This window comes from Lissotriton vulgaris, chromosome 9, assembly GCF_964263255.1.
Source record: "Lissotriton vulgaris chromosome 9, aLisVul1.2, whole genome shotgun sequence".
Classification (NCBI taxonomy): Eukaryota; Metazoa; Chordata; class Amphibia; order Caudata; family Salamandridae; genus Lissotriton; species Lissotriton vulgaris.
The window spans coordinates 593,459,555-593,479,736 of record NC_141697.1 but is presented as its reverse complement, the minus strand read 5'-3'; the positions used below and the strand labels follow the sequence as shown (position 1 = coordinate 593,479,736).

Sequence of the window (20,182 nt, the reverse complement as noted above, 5' to 3'; positions counted from 1 at the left end):
GGGGGGGGGGGGGGTGGGGGCTGCGCTTCCTGCTACATGGTTCCTCTCCCCAGGCTCTTCTTTTTCTCTTTCTCTCTTTTTCTCTGTACCATCTCATTCTATATTTCGGGTTCATAAATAGGGCGACAGGCACGCTGCTGGGGGGGGGGGGGGGGGGGGTAGGCCGTAGCCTTCTGCAGGGGTGCAGGGTGGGGTGGGTGGATTAGGGTCTATTAGATAGTTATTTGTTTCTATGGCTCTTTTGTGTCCTTTCCTTGGGTCTCCACGACTGTGCGTATCCCGGCGGGGTGAGTTACTAGGGGGGAGGATTAGGTATTTGATGTGATATGGTGCCCACGGCCTTGTTTATCCTGAATTAGTTACCCCGCCCCCGAGCACGTTTGCCAGTTGCATTATTGATCGCCAATACCGCCGTGGGGCGGGTACAGTAACGTGGATTCCCCCTATTCCCTCCTTTCTTTTTATTTTTCTTTCAGTATTTTTGTTTTCTTATCTCCCGGGCTGGGTTGTATAATGATTGCAACTTTATCTGTCTCCCTGATGGTTTTTACTATTATGGGAACTAATACAAGGAGGTCTGGACTCAGGGGTCCCCTCGGTTCTGATCTCTGGTTGAGGAAAAGGGTAGCGGGACAGTCTTAGTTACCAATGAGTTCAATAGCTCTCAATCCTCGAGCTCGGCGTGGTTGCTGATCGGGCCGTGGAGGAGCCAAGCAGGTCCCGAGATGGATGAAGGGTGGTCGGCGGGCCGTGGAGAAGCCAAGCAGGTCCCGATATGGATGAAGGATGGTCGACGGGCCGTGGAGAAGCCAAGCAGGTCCCGATGCAGATGACAGTTACAACGGTCCGCGGCCTCGCCAGCAGATCCGGACGACGGTGAAGGATGAAGGTTACGACGGCTGTGGCAGCGCCAACAGGCAGGATGATGGTGCACAGGACAGAGCTACGGCAGCGCCAGTAGTCCGTCCAGGATGAGTTCTTCTTTCGTCTCTCGACTCCAAGATACAACTGCCTTCCTGTTCTGGAGCTGCCCCAGTTATAGGGCTGGCGTGCTTTGATGTCCGGACCCTCGCACTTGGAGGTCGGGAGGTCCGGGATGAGGGAGTCCAGACACCCAGCAGGGGGGTGGAGCCAGCGCCCGGGGAGGCGATGGGCGAGCGGCACTGGCCGGGGGAGAACCATCGACACCTCTTTCTCCCATTGACTGGCCAAGTAGCTCGCTCGCCTCCTGGGTGGAGGGTGGTGCCGGAATGTCTGAGGCCGGGCTCGGCCCAGGGTTGAGGTCGATCGGGGGCCAGGCGGCCTCGTGGCGAAGTGTCCAAGATGGCGGCCCGGGCTGGGCGCGTGGGTCGGCCGTGGATCGGACCCACGAGGTTATCATGCTTGAGGGCAGGTGTCCCTGAGGGGACGTAGGACGTGCAATGGTGGTGTGTGGTGCTTGTATGACTGGCTCGGGCTTGGTCGAGCCGGGGGAGAGCGGCCCGTCATGTGGCCTGTCCAACATGCGTCCCCCCCAGCTGAAGGCGGGGAGAGTTACCCATCCTCTTGGGGACTCTCTTCGTCGAGGCGGAAAAACCGGGACAGGCCATCCGCGTTGGCGTGGTCAGACCCAGGCCGGTGTTCAACGGTAAAGTCCATACCTTGCAAGGAGATGGACCAGCGTAGCAGTTTTGGGTTTTCCCCCCGCATATGCATCAACCACTGCAGGGGTCGGTGGTCAGTCTGCACCCGGAAGTGGGTGCCAAAAAGGTAGGGTCGGAGCTTCTTGAGGGCCCATACCACAGCGAAGGCTTCCCTCTCTATGGTGCTCCAGCGTTGCTCCCGTGGTAGGAGTCTCCGGCTGATGAAGGCCACCGGTTGATCAAGGCCTTCGGTGTTCACCTGGGACAGGACCGCCCCAATGCCCTGGTCGGAGGCATCCGTCTGGACGACGAACTCCCGGCTGTAGTCTGGGGCCTGGAGTACAGGAGCGGAACACATGGCGGCCTTTAGCTGTTCGAAGGCCGCTTGACACTCTGGGGTCCAGTTCACCTTCTTGGGCTGATTTTTCGACGTGAGTTCGGTGAGAGGCCCCACGATGGTACCATAGTCTTTCACGAACCTTCGGTAGTAGCCCGTGAGGCCCAGGAAGGCTCGCACCTCAGTTTGAGTGTTAGGGGGTTGCCAGTTCTGGATGGCGGCAATTTTCAGTTGAAGAGGGGCCACTAGACCGCTTCCCACTTGGTGTCCGAGGTAGGTCACTGACCCTTGTCCAATTTGACATTTGCTGGCCTTGATCGTGAGGCCAGCTCGCTGAAGGGCTTGCAACACTGCTTGGAGGTGGTGGAGGTGCTCGGTCCAGTGGTGGCTGTACACAGCGATGTCGTCCAGGTAGGCGGCGCTGAACTCTTCGAGCCCCGCCAGGACCTGATTGACGAGCCGTTGGAACGTCGCTGGGGCATTTTTCATGCCGAAGGGCATGACCGTGAAGTGATAGTGGCCATCGGGGGTGGAGAAGGCAGAACGTTCTTGTGCTCGGGGTGTGAGGCCGATCTGCCAATATCCTGCCGTTAGATCGAAGATGCTGAGGTAGCGGGCAGCGCCCATTCGGTCGACCAGTTCATCTGCCCGGGGGATGGGGTGTGCGTCCGTTCTGGTGACTTCATTCAGGCCCCGGTAGTCGACACAGAACCGGAGTTCGGGTGTGGTTCCGGGGGCGGCTGCTTTGGGGACCAGTACGACCGGGCTGGCCCATGGACTGTCGGAGGGCTCGATGACCCCGAGCGTGAGCATTTTAGTTACTTCCGCCTGGATGCAGGCCCGTACCCGATCAGGTACGCGGTAGGCCCGGTGGCGGATAGGAGGGCTGTCTCCGGTGTCCACATCGTGCACACACCAGGAAGTGACACCTGGGGTGAGGGAGAACAGGCTGGCAAACCGTGATAGGAGGGCTTGGCACTCTTGGCGTTGTTCCTGGGAGAGGGTCTCCGAGAGTCGGACCCCATCCACGGAGCCGTCTTGCTCCTGGGTCCGCAAGAGGTCAGGGAGAGGCTCGGAGTCGTCCTCAACCCCGTTGTCTGTGGCCATCAAGAGGCTGAGTTCTGTTCGTGCAAAGTGGGGTTTCAGTCTGTTGGTGTGGAGGACTCGGAGCGGATTCCGGGCGGACTCCATATCGATCAGATAGGTGGCGGGTCCCTTGCGCTCGATTACTTTGAAGGGTCCCGTCCATTTGTCTTGGAGAGCGCACGGTTCTGTGGGGGACATTACCCAGACCTGTTGCCCCGGCTCGAATTCAATAGATGAGGCGTTCTGGTCATACCATCTCTTCATGTCCTCTTGACTGGCCTCTAGGTTGGCTTTCGCTAGGTCTCTGAACCGCTGGGACTGGTTGCGGAGGGTGAGGAGGTACCGGAAGACATCTGGAGGACTCTTGGCCGGAGGCAACTCCCAGCCTTCTTTGATCAGGCTGAGTGGCCCCCGTACTGGGTGCCCATAGAGCAGCTCGAATGGGCTGAAGCCTAGGGACTTCTGTGGGACCTCCCGGTAGGCGAAGAGGAGGCACGGCAGCAGCACGTCCCACTGGCGACGGAGGGGTTCTTCCAATCCCCCGATCATCCCTTTTAGAGTGCGATTGAACCGCTCAACAAGTCCGTTTCCTTGGGGGTGATAGGGGGTCGTGAAGCGGTAGGTGACCCCACACTGTTGCCAGAGGGACTTCATGTATTTGGAAATAAAGTTCGTGCCTCTGTCACTGACGACTTCTCGGGGGAACCCCACACGGGAGAAGACCCCCATCAGGGCCCTGCCGACCACTGGGGCTGTGACGGTCCGGAGAGGAATAGCCTCAGGGTAGCGGGTGGCGTGGTCCACTAGTACTAGGATGAAGCGATGGCCTTGTCTTGTACGTGGGTCTAGGGGTCCCACAATGTCTATTCCGACCCTCTCAAATGGGGTCGTGACTACGGGAAAGGGTTGCAGGGGGGCCTTTAATTTGCGGCCGCTCTTCCCACTGGCTTGGCACGTGGGGCAAGATCGGCAATGCTGGTGCACATCGTTTCTCATTTTCGGCCAGAAGAAGTGGGTCACTAGGCGGCTGTAGGTTTTATCTTGTCCCAGGTGCCCTGCCAGGGGGACATCGTGGGCCAGATTTAGCAGGAAGTCTCTAAAGCGGAGTGGCACCACTAGTACTCGGTTGGCCCCCAGCTCGGCGATTCGTTGCTCGCTGTACAGTAGGTCATTGTCCCAGTAGACCCAATGAGTTCCGGAGGTATCCCCTGCGCTTTGGGCGAGCGCTTGTTGTCGGAGTCCCTCAAGGGAGGGACAGGTCTTCTGCTCCTGACGAAATTGTTCTTGTGTGGGCCCCCCTTCTTGAGCCCACTGGTCGAGATTAGCAAGGTCGGAAGGTTGAGCAGGTTCGAGGGGGATGCCCTGGTCGGGGGTCTCGGCGGGGGCGACCGGAGGCGGAGGCGCCGGCCATTCTGGTTCTTCCGGGTGATGGTTGGCACGGGCGGCCATAGACCGGGTGGTGACGCACGCCCAGTCTGGGACGCCCAACATCCCCAAGTGTTCTTTTCGCTCCACGGCTGCCCACGGGGAGCTTTCCAGGTCATTTCCGAGGAGGCAGTCCACGGGGGCGTCGTCTCGGACCGTTACTTTCAACATGCCGGAGACCCCTCCCCACTCAAAGGGGACGCAGGCCATCCGACACAGACTCTCCGAGTTGTCGGCTGATCGTACAGGGCAGAGAATGTTCGGTAGATATTGTTCTGGGGTCACCAGATGACAGCGGACGGCTGTCACACTGGCCCCGGTGTCTCGAAGGGCTTCGGCCCGTTGTCCATTGATGCTCACCCATTGGCTGTACTTCTGGGTGTTAGCGGGTAGGGGGACCCGCGGGACCATGTCTCTTCCCCCTAAGCACGCGAGAGTCATGGCGGCTGGCTCCCACCCTTGATACTCTTGCTCGTCTGTTTCTGGTTCCTCGGAGATCTGTTCTTCCCCTAGTGCCGCGGCGGCCACCTGGCGGGGTCTTGGGCTCGGATACTGCGGGCAGCTTGGGTCATTTGCATAGTGGCCTACTCGTTGGCATCGGTGACATGTAACATTGGCTCTGTATCCCGGTCGCGCCGGGGTGCTGCCCCGGTTGGCCGGGGGGGTGGTGCTGGTAGTGGGGGCGGCCGGAGTGTTGTCTCTTCCTCGTCCTTGGCCCCCTCCTCCTCCTCTGGATCGGTGGTGACCATTGTTGTTCCTGTTCTGCTCGTAGGACCCATTCCGGCCCACTCGGGTGATCTCCCACCGGTCAGCTTCGGCTGCGAGCTGCCGGGGATCGGTTAACTTGCTGTCGAGGAGGTGTTGGCGTAGTTCAATGAAGCAGTTGTTGGACAGATGCTCCCATACCATCAGATTGAACAACTGCTCGTAGGTCGTGACGTTGTTCCCTCTGATCCAGCCTTCGAAGGCTCGGCTGAAGTACGTTACATAGTCCACCCAAGTTGTACCTGGAATGCGTGTGCAGTCTCGGAACCTCTGACGGTACATCTCGGGCGTGAGGCCATAGCGAGTGAGGAGGGCCGCTTTCATATGGTCGTAGGAGGTCATCTGGTGGTCTGGGAGCTGTAACAGAGTATCGCGGCCCTCATTGAGGAATTTGCCCCATAGGCCGGCTCCCCAGTCGGCTCTATCGATCCGGTGCGCAGTCATCGCGATTTCATATGCCTTAAACCATTGCTGGATGTCGTCTTCTCGAAAATATTCTCGGACCACATCCTTGGGGATGTGCACTTTTTTGTCCGTGGTCCCGGGGGTGGACGGTCTGTCGGGCACCCCTAATTCTTTATTCTGTTTGCGCAGGTTGATCTCGGCTAGGTTCCGCTCGTGCTCGTACGTTAGTCTTTTTTCCTCGAGCTCCCTTTGCCTCTGTTTCTCCTCTCTTTCTTCTCGGAGGCGAAGGTGCTCTAAGTTTATTTTTTGCTCGGCCAATTTGAGTTCTATGTCCATCTTGAGTCGGGCCATTTCAAGTTCGTGTAGTCGGGCTTTTTCTCTTTCTTGGATCTCGTCTTGCGAGAGACCCGTTCTTTGCTCTTCAGGGGCCGTGTTGGTCTTTTTCGCGGTGCTTTGCTCCGGGGCTTCGACATCCCCGGTCTCTGCCCAAGATTCTAGGGCATGCTTAAAATCGTCCTTGGTACTTAGTCCGGTGGTAGCGATACCTAGTTCGATGCAGAACTGCTTTAGTTCACGATGGCTGTATTCCTCTAGCTTTTCCATTTGGAACTTCTCAGTTGATCCGCTCTCTTTAGTCGACATTGTTGTTCGTTGTGGGGTGAGCTACTCTCTGTACGTTATGCGGTGATTCGGATCGCGCCGCTGGCCACCAATGTTAGACGGACCGGGAGGGTCGGCCGAGATTACGGGGAGAGGTCTCCAGGGAGAGCCGTCTCCAACGACTGTACAGATAAGTAACTTCCCCCCCACAGACGGACACCACACAAGATTGAAGGTTAACGAGACTTTATAGGCACTTCTTAGGTTACGTTGATATAATACAAGGAGGTCTGGACTCAGGGGTCCCCTCGGTTCTGATCTCTGGTTGAGGAAAAGGGTAGCGGGACAGTCTTAGTTACCAATGAGTTCAATAGCTCTCAATCCTCGAGCTCGGCGTGGTTGCTGATCGGGCCGTGGAGGAGCCAAGCAGGTCCCGAGATGGATGAAGGGTGGTCGGCGGGCCGTGGAGAAGCCAAGCAGGTCCCGATATGGATGAAGGATGGTCGACGGGCCGTGGAGAAGCCAAGCAGGTCCCGATGCAGATGACAGTTACAACGGTCCGCGGCCTCGCCAGCAGATCCGGACGACGGTGAAGGATGAAGGTTACGACGGCTGTGGCAGCGCCAACAGGCAGGATGATGGTGCACAGGACAGAGCTACGGCAGCGCCAGTAGTCCGTCCAGGATGAGTTCTTCTTTCGTCTCTCGACTCCAAGATACAACTGCCTTCCTGTTCTGGAGCTGCCCCAGTTATAGGGCTGGCGTGCTTTGATGTCCGGACCCTCGCACTTGGAGGTCGGGAGGTCCGGGATGAGGGAGTCCAGACACCCAGCAGGGGGGTGGAGCCAGCGCCCGGGGAGGCGATGGGCGAGCGGCACTGGCCGGGGGAGAACCATCGACACCTCTTTCTCCCATTGACTGGCCAAGTAGCTCGCTCGCCTCCTGGGTGGAGGGTGGTGCCGGAATGTCTGAGGCCGGGCTCGGCCCAGGGTTGAGGTCGATCGGGGGCCAGGCGGCCTCGTGGCGAAGTGTCCAAGATGGCGGCCCGGGCTGGGCGCGTGGGTCGGCCGTGGATCGGACCCACGAGGTTATCATGCTTGAGGGCAGGTGTCCCTGAGGGGACGTAGGACGTGCAATGGTGGTGTGTGGTGCTTGTATGACTGGCTCGGGCTTGGTCGAGCCGGGGGAGAGCGGCCCGTCATGTGGCCTGTCCAACAGGAACGCTGTTCAGTTTGTTCCTGGGTACGTGAGGTTGCAAGTGGACACTACCAACGAGGACTGTACGTGAACCTATGGTTTGCATGATTTGGACCTTTCTGATTACTGATCTGTGGACTTACTATTATGACGTAATTGGTTTTGTTCCCCGCCGCGTACACCAGGTCGCTGTTTATACGACTGATCCTTTATTCTTTTAATATATAAAAATTAACCTCCTTTGATCCTGTGTTGAGTGGTTACACTTAGTTAGCAAAATGGACTTGCAACGTCAGGTAATATCGTCTAACCACTCCGTGCCTTTAATTGATAATGGTGCTTTCCAGTCTTGTTCCGTGGCCGGCCCCCGGGTTGTAGGCCCGTATTTGTATGCATCCATTTTTTCAAATAAAGGTTTTCAAATTTTTTTTTTTTAAAAAGCTGTCTCGTGCAGCAGGCGTCATGTGTGTCCAGTAAGGCACAGGAGTTTTACAGGCAAAAAAGTGGCAGCTTTGTTTACGTTACACACTGCAAAAAGTTACAATAATTTCGATTGAGATACAATTTGGGCTGAATTTAATGAGTTGTTTGATAACTTAGTGACCACTTTGGTCTCACCGTTCAGGATTACTATAGCTGAGGGGTCAGCGTGTAACCCTATACTCGCCAATTTGGCAACCACGTTTTTCCACAGTAAGAAAGGTGGTTTCTTGCGATTTACTGTCAGGACAGGTAAAGTGCATGTCTTGCCTGTGTTATGTTGCACCCTGCCTTTAGGGCTCGGTAGGCCTGCTAGAGGAATGACTTCCACATATGTGCCATTGATTTCTGTGGCAAAGTCGGGCTGTTGGTGCACGACTTCTCTACCAGTCTGCAGTGGCGAACTGGGAGACTTGCTTTTCTTTGGGGAAACTCCAAAGTGGCACAATCAGTGCTGCAAACCCCAGGGTACCCCTCTAACTTATTTGCTTTGGGTACCATTTACTAGGGACCTACAGGTAAGTTAGCCCTTTCAAATTGGCTGTAGCCAATTCGACCTACACTTTAGGGTCAGGGCACGGGCACTGGCACTTGTGTCTGGTTAGCAGACCTCTGTGCACTGATCAGCATCAGTCGAAAAACTTGGGGGTGACCATACAAAAAGAGGTATTTCCTTACACTTGGGCATCAACCAAATGAACTTCTTGCTCCCGAATGGCCTTCGGGTGCTTCTGGGTGCAGTTGATGTATGCTGCTGAGTCGTGGGATGACCGCAGGCAGACAAAATGGGGGTCATTTATAGACATTAGTGTGGCATTCCCCACAATGCCTAAAACCTGTTCATCTGTTGGGGTGCGTGTCTCTTGCACACTGGCAAAAACGTTGTAAAACAAATTGGTCGCAGGAGGCCAGAGTTGGCTCCGGATCCACATCTGTTGGCACACAGAGAAAGGAACTGATGTCAGTGCACATGGGCGGTGCCTATATAAACCTGTGCATGTCCTATCCGGTGCCAACAATGTCTGCAAAGAGTTGCAGTCGCCACATTCCAGCTTGAAGAGGTACTGCTTCAATGTTTTCCATATCCAGTCTGATGTCTGGGGAATATGCTAAGGTTAAGAGTCTGTGTTTTGAAGTCTCTGCAGAAAGCTTGCTTTAGGATTTAAGGAGGATCTGCTATAGGCAGTAGACTACTTTTGGGGTGGAAGGAACATGCTGTGGCAGTTTGCTTTGTTGTTGAGAACAGGAGCAAACACAGATGTGCTATTACATGAGATCAAGGTTGTAGCAAAATAAAGTCTGCTTTGGAACTTGGTCTTTGCGAGATTTCACTAGTTAAAGTATGATGAAAGAGGTTGCCAAGTAATTTTTTTCTGTATTTTGTGAATATGCTTTCTGAATACACTATAACCTTTAAACCTTCGCTCCATTAAGAGTCTGCATCAGGTCTTATTGGTCGTAGTCCCCATTGCTATACCCTATAGATCTGTTAAGACACTGGTAAAGTTGCAAACGCTTTCGGATTGTAGTATGTTACATGGTTTTGGAGCTGTTGAGGCGTAAGAAAACCATTATTTGCTAAGAATGAGAAGAGGTGTTGGCTTACTACTATAAGTAAACAATCTTTGGGTGTTCTTTGTCCCCACATCTGCCATCATCATTGGCTACCTATTTCTTGCCCTTGGAGGGCCTGTAATCACTTGCACAACTCTTGCATTGAAGGGAGTCTACAGATAAACTCTACAGACATCTGTTGTGCTTCAATTCCTGGTTGAGTCCAGGCAGAGGTTTAAACCTCCTTTCTGCTCTCCCCATCCTACCTCTTTCTGCCCTACACCCCAGCGCAAAAATGTCGTTAAGTGACGCTTGCTGCTTTCTGATTGGTGCAGGTGACAGGAGCTGGAGCCGCTGTTGTTGTTGCTACTGCCGCCGCAGTGGCCCCCCCGTTTGCAGCTAATGGCAGACCGATGTCTTCCGGGATGAGGTCCAGTACTCAGCCCATGGTGAAGCGTCAGAAACTCAACCCAGCTGATGCCCCTAACCCTGTCGTCTTCGTGGCTACAAAAGACACCAGGTAAAAACATTTTTAAAAAACTGCTGGGAGGATGGGAAGCTTGGAGTACATGTCCTGGGGTGTTGACAGCAATAGGTGTGGGCAGCAGAACCAGTCAAAAAAGGGGGGTAAGGTGGCAGGTGGCGTTTGCCCCAAGATACCTCCTCTGCCATTAATTTGGCATGGTTGGCTGACTGGTGAGTGGTGTGTGTCCAAGCACAGCATTTTTGTGCGATCCTTTTACAAGCACTAACCATTAGCAGGCATTCCCAAGCAGAGGGAATGGAAATGACCAGTTTACCTGTCGAATGAAAATGACCAGTTTACCTGTCCATTGCCCCGTCAGTGAATTAATAAACCCCTAGCATTCGCTGACACTTCCAAACAAACTCTTCCAAGCATTTGCTGCTCAATCAACTAGGTGAATCACAAAATCTTATGGCTGAACCAGGTAATTCCCTCTTTATGGAAAAACAGCTGTGAGGCCCTGCCAATGGGAGCACTGCATTAGAGGCCCACTGCACTGGTTTTGAACAGTGATGTGGCTAGGACATCTTACAGATTGAAGTTCCTGTGACTGTGGGAGATTTCAGAACCTGCAGGAATAGATTATTATGGTGACTACTTATTTTGTATCATCCTCTGACACATTTTGAATCTTCTTAGCAGGACAAGTCTGTTTTAGAATACCATGATCACAAATTATACTTAATAAAATGTTGTGTTTGCTTTGGTCCTGCAAGTTTGTACATTAAAATGGCTGTGCTGTAGTAGTAAGTGGTGTGTAGTTGTGGAAAAAAGGTATAATTTGATCTGAATTTTAACGTTGCAAAAAATGATAGTTTTAAGGGGCCTTGTGTGGGTTTATGGGGTGGGAGGTTTTGAGATATCTAGCAAGATTTTGAATAAAGCATATTCCTCTACACATGACAGCTGTATTGTTAGCTTGCCACAGAATTTAACTGCATTGTGCATCTTATTTAAGCCATGCTTACAAAATATAACAACATCTCTGCTTTTCGAGAGTTACGGGAATATTGAGCTAGTGTTACAAGACTGAAAAGTGACTCTAAAGCTTAACTTTGCAAATTGGCCTTCATAGGCTCGATTAGTGTCTTGCGAGCAAATATTTAATGCCTGGGGACTAAGAAACTAAGACCATACATCACTTATGTGGACAGGACTACATTGACATTCCTTGAACAAATATTGAGACAAGGTGTGTTTTAGACTGACTGTGCCTTAATACAATAACACTTTGCCCAGATACTAAGACTGACACTTGATTAAGAACATGCTTATTAAACACAATTTAACTACCATCAGTGCATCGTTGTTTTTCTGAATTTCCTAAACCTCCACCCTAGAACCAGATCAAGCCCCTACTTTGCCAGTTCCTCCGTCTTAAAAATTTCACACTTGCCTAAGCTTCTTATTGAAAGCAGCTTACTCCCCTTTTCACACCTAGCATCCAAAGCGAGGTGACAGAAGTACCTCACTGAAAATTGAGCAAGAGAACATAGGGAAAATGTTCTCCAGTAATTGGCTCATAAAGTTGCGGCAATCGGTCCCATCCAGCCCTTCAATCCCCTCTCATTTAACATTTGTTTTTCCAGGTTTAATCCTCTTGTTAGTCTTCCATGTCATAAGCGTTTTCCCCAAAAAATTAATTAAATTGTGTGCCATTCTCCTTGTTCTAGGTTTTCTCTGTATCCCGTATCTTGAAGTAAATCCAGACTTTCTTTCAACGTCTTTACTTGTGAACCAGACTAGTCATTTTATTTTTTTCTGCATTGTGGAGATTCAGAGCTTCATTTTTCTCAGCATTTGCCACATTTATTCAGGTTGAATGTTTTAGCTTACGCGTATCCAATGATGCTGGGTACTGGTGCATATTGATCAATTTATCTTGTCTGCAAAGGCTAATGCTTTCTTACATTGTTTTGACGGCGGATGGAGGTGAAATTCTCTTAATGTTTAGTAAATTTAAAAAAAAAAATTCCAACCTCAATATTCCTAAAACTGGTTGAGCTAAAGTAATCTTTGGTTTGCCCGTTTTGTGCCTTAGAATAGACAGTTAAACCATTTGAGTGGCGAGAGGGCCCCACACCCTCCGCAAGAGTTGAAGCCAGCACTAAGCACCCCTGAGGGCTCTGGAGCCAGTGCACAGGCCCATGTTGTCTGTGTGGCAGCCTGCTGGAAGGTGGCCCAGCAGATGTTGGTCACGGGGGCCTGAGGAGAGAAAATCGTACTGGCCCATTGGTGCCTCCTCCATTTTAGTGGGAGCTGGAGTGCCCGAGGAGACACAGCTGGTGGCCTGTGACAGTGGCCCTTAGGTGACCCCTGGCCTTATACGGCAGCATGGCCCCCATGAGGACCTGGAGACAACTACTCCCTTGGGGGCTCCCACAGATAGGAGAATCGCCCTGACCGGACAGAGAAACATCCCGCAGTACAGAGCCCCTAGTCTTGGTCCAATGCCCCGTAGGCCTGTCCTCAGGATGACCAGTGCGTGGGTGCTCTGGGGGACGTGTTGACCTTGAGGCTATCTTGAGGTGCATTTGGGGACTGGAGAGGAGGCCTACATGCCCGGTGGGTGGAAGGCCTTCTGGGTGATGCTGGGCAGTCGTCCCCCAGAAAGCCTCTCCCCACCCCCTTCCATTGCTCTGCGGGTGGTGGTGAGCGATACGCCTTTGTACTGTTAGCATGAAGACGGGCGCTTGGATGAAGGAGGTTCTCTGGTGCCCTTCCTAATCACTGCCCTGCTGCATGTCTTGGTGGTGGTTCTTCCCGCTAGCAATATCTGTTGGAAATTGGTTCTTGTAGTGGCTGGTCCTGGCATGGTCTGCTTGGACACCCTCATTGTTCTGTGACCTCAGGTGCCCCTGGTGCTTCTCCCTGTCTTGGCGGCAACTCCTGCTTGGAGACCCACACAGGCTGCAAATTTTCACGGTGATTCAGGGGGGTTTCCTGAGCCGACCTGTGCTTTCCTGGCCGCATCAGGGGAAATATAGGCCTCAGAGGCCCAACAGGGCAATACCATCACATAGTATACTACCTCCTGACAGCCTACCCATCAACTCACTTGCTAAGACCTCAGAGACTCATGACCAATCACAGGAGCACAAGGAGGAGCCCTATTGAGCAGCCTTCTATATAGAGCACAAGGGAAGCGCTTGAGGGACAGGTGTGTCTATTGAGGTAAATCTGTTGCGTGCAGTTCTTCGAAAATCTTCTAAGTGGCGTTTGTAGAAACCAATATCATGATGCCCTGAGACAGAGGTGCGCCTCTTAAAACAAGTCTCCTAAATGTCAGTAGTCTCTCACACATTAGAGTATCTCGTGGAGAGGCGATCGCACTGGAATCACATACGCCTGCAGGGCTTCCCTGGGAGAGCAGAGTGCCAGTCAGCAGTAATTCCTGGAGTACAATGTAAGACATGCTCTTCACCCTAGAGGTTTATCTGACCTATTTGTCATCATGGGTGCTCACAGACCAATGGCTCTTGTGCACCCCCGGGGGCTCCATCGCAGGCCCTTATTTCTAAATCCTCAATTATAGGGATAGGTTTTGTGATCCTGAGGGCTGCCAAGGAGACAGCCGTCCCACCCTTTGAGAACTAGAATATTGCAATTTAACCGGATTACACTCAAAAAGTACAGGAGTGACATAAATCATTTTTTGACGGTTACGAAGAACTTGCAGGAGATGGACATCAGGTATATGATTCTTTACCCTGCAAAACTCAGTCTCATTGCGACAGGGAAGTCTCACTTCTTTGAGCCCCCTGAGGATGCATGGTCCTGGTTGGACTTGTCAGACAGGATCCCTTTGAGCCCTCCGACTGCCTCTTACCCCTACAATAGGTGGGTGGGGGTCAGCAAACAGCCCAGGCATGGGACAGTGATCCTCCGGAGTCCTATATTGTGGTCCGGGAAGGCAACACCATTGAAACTGCGATTGCTTAGTCTTTGCTGGTGCTTGAGACTCTGGTAACTGGTACCCCTGCGGCTGAGGTGGCCTCAAACTCCCCTTCCCCAGGAGGTGATGATGTTCCTGACACCGAGACTCCCTGAAGGGTTATTGAAAGTGTTAGTGTGGACTGATGGTTTGTTTGTGGGGGGGCTCTCTGTATGGAAGGTCGTGCCTGCTGCTGCTTTTGCTGGCTGTTTCATGGTTGGGGTTTTCCTGCTGCATGCATGTTTCTCTCTGGTGGGGGGGCACCACCACCCTACTCTACCACCCCTACCCCTCCTCCACCACCCCTACCCCTCCTCCACCCCCCTACCCCTCCTCCACCACCCCTACCCCTCCTCCACCACCCCTACCCCTCCTCCACCACCCCTGTGATCGGGTTAACCGAGTTCATGCTACTGTTTTTCTTTGTCCTGTGTATGCAAGGGGGAATTTGGTTATCTTATACTTGTACACCATGGGGGAGGGACCGGCAGTTGTAATGTTTTTCCCGTATGTTGACTCATAGGTCCCTGCCCTTATTTCCCAGGGAGGCCGACTTAGGTATCCAGGAGCATCTTTCATTCACTATGGGTAAGATTGGAACATGTCAGCTTTTCTCCTGGAATGTGCAGGGCTTGGGCTATTTTCAGAAACGCTACAGGTTGCTGTCCTTTCTTAGGACTTTTTTCTAAAGACAGTGGTCCCCAGGCAAAAAATAGTTGAAAGACAATAAATATAGACCAAATCAGTACTATATTGTAGAAATCTGTCCAGCCGGACAGATATTTAATGTGCAATCAATTCAATATTTACAGATAAACAAGAAGCAGTTTTAAGTGGGACACACGCCTGTATCCAATTTTAGCAAGAAAGACGTACAACATAAAGTGAGGGGTTCAGGCAAGGGAAAAGGTTTGTTTTCAGCACATTTCTCATAGAACAAACAGAATATACAGTAGACACGATTACACAAAAATTAGGACATTTTAAACAAGCGTATATGATGTACAACGTGTCGACGGCGTTACAACCCCATAAGAAAATACTGGGATCATCTTCAGGACATTTTAATAAGCATGCCTGATTACATATGACTTAATTGCCTGCTTCAGTGGCCAGGCTGCCTTTGGAGGCAAGATAAATAGTGACCGGCGTGGGACCATATAAGTAAAGGTCTGAGTGCAGGTACGAGGGGTGATGTTCCGGAAGGCTGAGACCAGGTAGTAGGGTTCCAAGGTTACGATAGTTCAAGTTGGAGCAAGCTGCTTGTGCAGACTAAGAGTTAGATTCATGTGCCAGTGCGATTAGGGAAGAACATAAATGTAAATTTAGCAATGTAAACCAAGCCGTGGATGCAGTCTCAAGTATGGTTCCGGAACCATGCATCTCCAGTCTTCAGTCTCTCACAACATGTGTTGCCGGTCACAGCAATGACTCTCAGTCCACACAAGCAGCTTGCTCTTACTTGAACTATCTGTATTCTGGGACCTGCCAGCCTTTAGGGTGTTCGCGGAATCCACACATTTGTCTGCTTGGAGGAGGGTTCTGAGGCCCTGGGATCTCTACCCCAATGAGGAATTAACTCATTTGCCGACGCGCAGCGTAGTTTGGGCTTGGTAGTGGGGCACTTTCTTCAATACACTAGTCTTGGAGCTATATTGCCCTTGTTACACGCGGCCGCAAGCATGTTGCACACTTAGCTTGCTGCACTCATTGAGAGGGTTGCCATTTGATTTTCTCTTTCTATAAAGCTATGATCGTTGACAAGGCGTGCACTCCCTTTCCTGCGCAAGCGGCCTGCGACAGTGACCTGGGAATGCACCTTGAGGATGCACAGTGGGAGAGGATGTGTGAGTTGGTGAAATCAGTTTTGTCTAATGCCCGGTTTAAACTCCCCTATTTTCTGTGCTGTACATACATAGCACCCTTGCTCTTACATAAAATGGTTCGGAACAAGCTGTCCAATTGTCCTCGCTGTCATCACTGGCTTCTTTTTACACTTGGCCTGGAAGTGCCTGATAGTACAGCCGTTTTGGGGGAGAGTGATAGCTAGGACACAGGTGACAGTGTCCATCTCATGTTCTCTGGATCCTACCATCTGCTTGCTGGGTGACGTTCCTAGACCCACGGCCCAGGAAATGGTGTTTAAATTCCTACACTTGCTGTTGTTCCTAGTTAAGCGGCGAGTTGCGATTACATGGATGAAGCATGTCGGTCATAGATTTGAGTGTTGTGTGGGTGATGTGACTGCATGGGTGGTGGCAGAGGACGTACAATTGAGGACATGTAGGCATGATAAGGCGGAGGATGACAGTGAGGAGTGGGGGGGAACTTCTTACTGAGTTTCTCGACCTTGGGGGTGCCCGGTTGTCCTCTGTTGCGGGAATAAGGACTCTCTGCTTGAATGTTGTTGCAGTTCCCAGCTTCGCAATACTTGGGCCATATGAATCACCAGAGTCCCTTGTACCCGATTATTATGTTCGAGGCATGTGGGCTGCTGAATTCATATCTGTGCATAGATCGTCGCCTAGTGTTGGGTCCGGATGATTGCACATTGTTGTCCTGGAAGAGTCTTCGAAGTATCACGAGATAGGTGACTCCTCCTCTGGACTACAGTGCGCATGGGCATCCTCTCCATCCTCAGATTGTTTTTTTCCATTGGGTTCGGATGTACTTTCGTTACTCGGAGTTCGGAAATATATTTCTAACTTTCTAAAGGCCAAAAGGCCTTAGGGGTGTCAGTATTGTATCTTCGATCGGTACCTACAACTTATCCCTGTTCTTTCTACTCAGGACGTCGAATCGGGCCGCGGGCCTTCTCGACACCAGAGCCAATCGTCGATGGAACGAAGTCCTTTCAAGCGATACCCCAACTGTAACTCTAAATACCCACACATTGATAAACACCCAGTTTGTAATGAGTGTTTATCTCCTGAATACAACAAAGCCGACTGCTTAGCTTGTGCTCAATTTAGGTGAAAAAAGACTCTTCGGGTTCGACGTGCGGCACGACAGACGATGCAGAGGTCAGCGCCCGAGCCGGAGAACATCTTTGAAGATGAAGAGGTCGTCGACCCTGAGGACTCTGATCAGCAGTCGGAGCAGGGGTCTGAACACGACTCCAAGTACTGCGTCGATGACGAGGAAGACCTCATCGAGGTAGGGGACGACGAACCAGGCATAGGAGCCGTCGAGGACGACTCCGGCGAGGACACTGGGCCGACCGTGAGGACGGAGCCCAATATATTCGCTGGTTCAGATCCAGAGGCTCAGGTTGAGGCATCGCCGGAAGGCCTAAGCCAAGATCAGATCGACGATTTGATAGCCCCGCAGCTAAGCCCGGCTACGAATATATTACAAGAGCCATCGGTACGACATTTCCAAAATCTGGAGAAATCGAAACCGAAGGTGATAGCTGCCAAACAGAAACCGAAACTAATAGACATCCCATTCTTCGGACTGAAAATGGCGGATCCGTCGAAGCCGACCAAGCAAAAACAGGTCGTCGACCCATCGAGGTCGCTTGCAAAGGTTGTCGAGGCCAAAGTAACTACTCCCACGTCCGCGATTAAGCGGAAGGCAGTCGACCCATCGACGTCGACGCCTGGCAAGACTAAAAAGGGACTCGAACGGACAACGGTTGTCGATCCGAAGGTACGCGTCGAACAACCAAAGCAAGTGCACACAAAGACACTTATTCCAAAATCGAGACTCGAGCCAAAGAGCTCCGTCGAACCGAGGGACAAAAGCATCGCTCCAAAGCAACATGCTCCAAAGTCTACGCTGGTCCACAGAATGGTTATCGAACAACCAAAAACAGTCGGATCGAAAACCACAGCTCCAAAAAAGTTAATACAGGCTACTAAAACAGTCCAACAACCTCTAGGACCGATAAAAATCGGACTCCCTCCGCATGTCAAGCCAAGGGTGGTCGAAAAGGATAGCCGATTCGAACCAACCCAGCCAAAAAGGCCGAGTTTGGGGGAAACACCTACAGTAGCACAGGAACAGGATCCCTCATCTGAAGAACAGTCTAAACTGTATGTCGACCCCGACACTGGGAGGGTGACCCTGTTAAAAAGGAAAATCAGGCCTGAAACTACCTTTGAGTCCTACAAGATACCTCTAAAGAGGAAAAGAGACACTTCGACATCTCCAGTTCTCTTTGAAACTATCACGCCATATGTTCAGGAAACCTATATGTACTTGCCCACACGCACAGACGACTATGGGGAGTATGAGGACAATGAGCAATACAATTATCAAACGGATACTGACCAGGACACACAAACTCAGCCATGGACTGACCCTGTGGATCCTAGAGATTCTCAAACAATTCCTGACACCTCTGCATACCCTGTAAAATCATCGCCTACAGAGGACACAGCTGCCTTTAACGCACTGATAGAAAGGGCAGCATATAATCACCATGTGGAGATGCACGCAGATCCCATTGATGAAGACTTCCTCTTTGACACGTTTAGCACCTCGGAGAAAAATGTCAAAACATTGCCAATGCTGAAAGGGGTGCTTAAACATGCAGGGGCCATATTTAAAGACACTACCAGGGCACGGGTCATTAACCCTAGGATAGAGAGAAAATATAGACCAGCCCCGGTTGACCCTACATATATTAAGGGACAACTGCCTTTGGACTCTCTAGTTGTCTCCAATGTACGTAAACGTGCTAATTCGCAAACATCTGGCGAAGCTCCACCTCCAGACAGAGTCCAAAATTCTGGAGGCATCAGGAAAAAGGGTGGCTGCTCAAGCGGCTAACATCTGGAGAATTACAAACACGCAAGCCCTGTTAGCTAGGTATGACAGGGCGCACTGACACACTGGAACAAATCTTTCAACACCTACCTGACCTTTATAAGGAACAGGCAGAATTCCTGATACAAAAGGGCAAGCTCATATCTAATGTATCCATAAAATGTGCCTTAGATGCAGCAGACTCGGCAGCCAGGGCTATCAACACTAGCGTCATGCTCCGACGACATGCATGGCTACGCATCTCCGGGTTTTAAAATGAAGTTCAAACCACTTTACTTAATCAACCCGTTAACCCTGACTATTTACTTGGTCCTGATGTGGACACCATACTGGACAAAATGAAGACACTGAGACAGCCAAGTCTATGGGTGCCCTGCAGTCACAGCAATATAGAGGCGGTTCCTTTCGTCACTCCGGCAACAGAGGAGCTCTTAGAGGAGCCTCAACACAGCAAACCTCTTATACTAAAAGCAACATGCAAAACACCTACAACAAGAATAGTAGAGGTGGATACCGTGGCAATAGCACCAAGGGTAGAGGACGAGGAAATAACAGCTCCAGATCCTCCTCCAACACCAAACAGTGACTTCTTGTCACTGCCCCCGGACCATGTAACACCGGTCGGGGGAAGACTACAGCAGTTCCTGCCAGTCTGGGAAACCATAACTACAGACAGGTGGGTGAGGCAAATTATACAACATGGATATTGCCTAGAGTTAATGTCCACACCACCCAACATACCCCCAAGACACCGTCCTATGTCCGCATGAACACCTACACTTATTGCAGCAGGAAGTAATCCGCATGCTACAAAAAGGGGCAATAGAACTAGTACCTTTAGATCACCAAGGTACAGGGGTGTACTCTCTGTACTTTCTAGTCCCCAAAAAGGACTGGTCTCTCAGACCAATTTTAGACCTCAGGCCCCTAAACCAATACATCTTATCAGAGCATTTCCACATGATCACTCTACAGCAGGTGTTGCCACTGTTGCGTCAAGGAGACTTCCTCGCAACCTTGGACCTCAAAGACGCATATTTCCATATTCCTATACACCCAGCACACAGGAACTATCTCAGGTTCACAATTCTAAACCAGCACTACCAATTCAAGGTCCTCCCTTTTGTGGTTACAACAGCCCCAAGGGTGTTCACCAAGTGCCTGGCAACAGTAGCTGCACACCTCAGAAGACAGCATATACATGTCTATCCATATCTGGACGACTGGCTCATACAAGCGCAGTCAGCCCAGCAGTGTGCCAGCCACATGTCGTGCACTATTCACCTCTTGCATGATCTGGGTTTCTCGCTGAACTACAACAAATCCCATCTCCAGCCTGCCCACGTCCAGCAGTATCTGGGAGCAACAATAGACACTCTGGCAGCGAAAGCACAACCAAATCCTGCCAGAATGAGCAGCATCCAAACGCTCATCCAAAATTTCAGGCCGCAACACTCACTCCCAGCCCAAGTGTTTATG

General features: G+C 51.6%; 1 protein-coding gene across 2 annotated transcripts in view; it reads left to right on the top strand.

The window, feature by feature from the left end:
* The window catches only part of MTA2 (metastasis associated 1 family member 2), a 355,080-nt gene that overhangs the window by 294,046 nt on the left and 40,852 nt on the right, over positions 1–20,182 (top strand). Inside the window, exon 17 of one of the 2 annotated variants that reach the window (XM_086938190.1) lies at positions 9,806–9,990. The exons of the other annotated variant lie outside the window; for it this stretch is intronic. Within the exon in view, the coding sequence (XP_086794316.1) occupies positions 9,806–9,990 (185 nt within the window). The remainder of the gene's footprint in view (positions 1–9,805; positions 9,991–20,182) is intronic. 2 annotated transcript variants of the gene reach the window in all.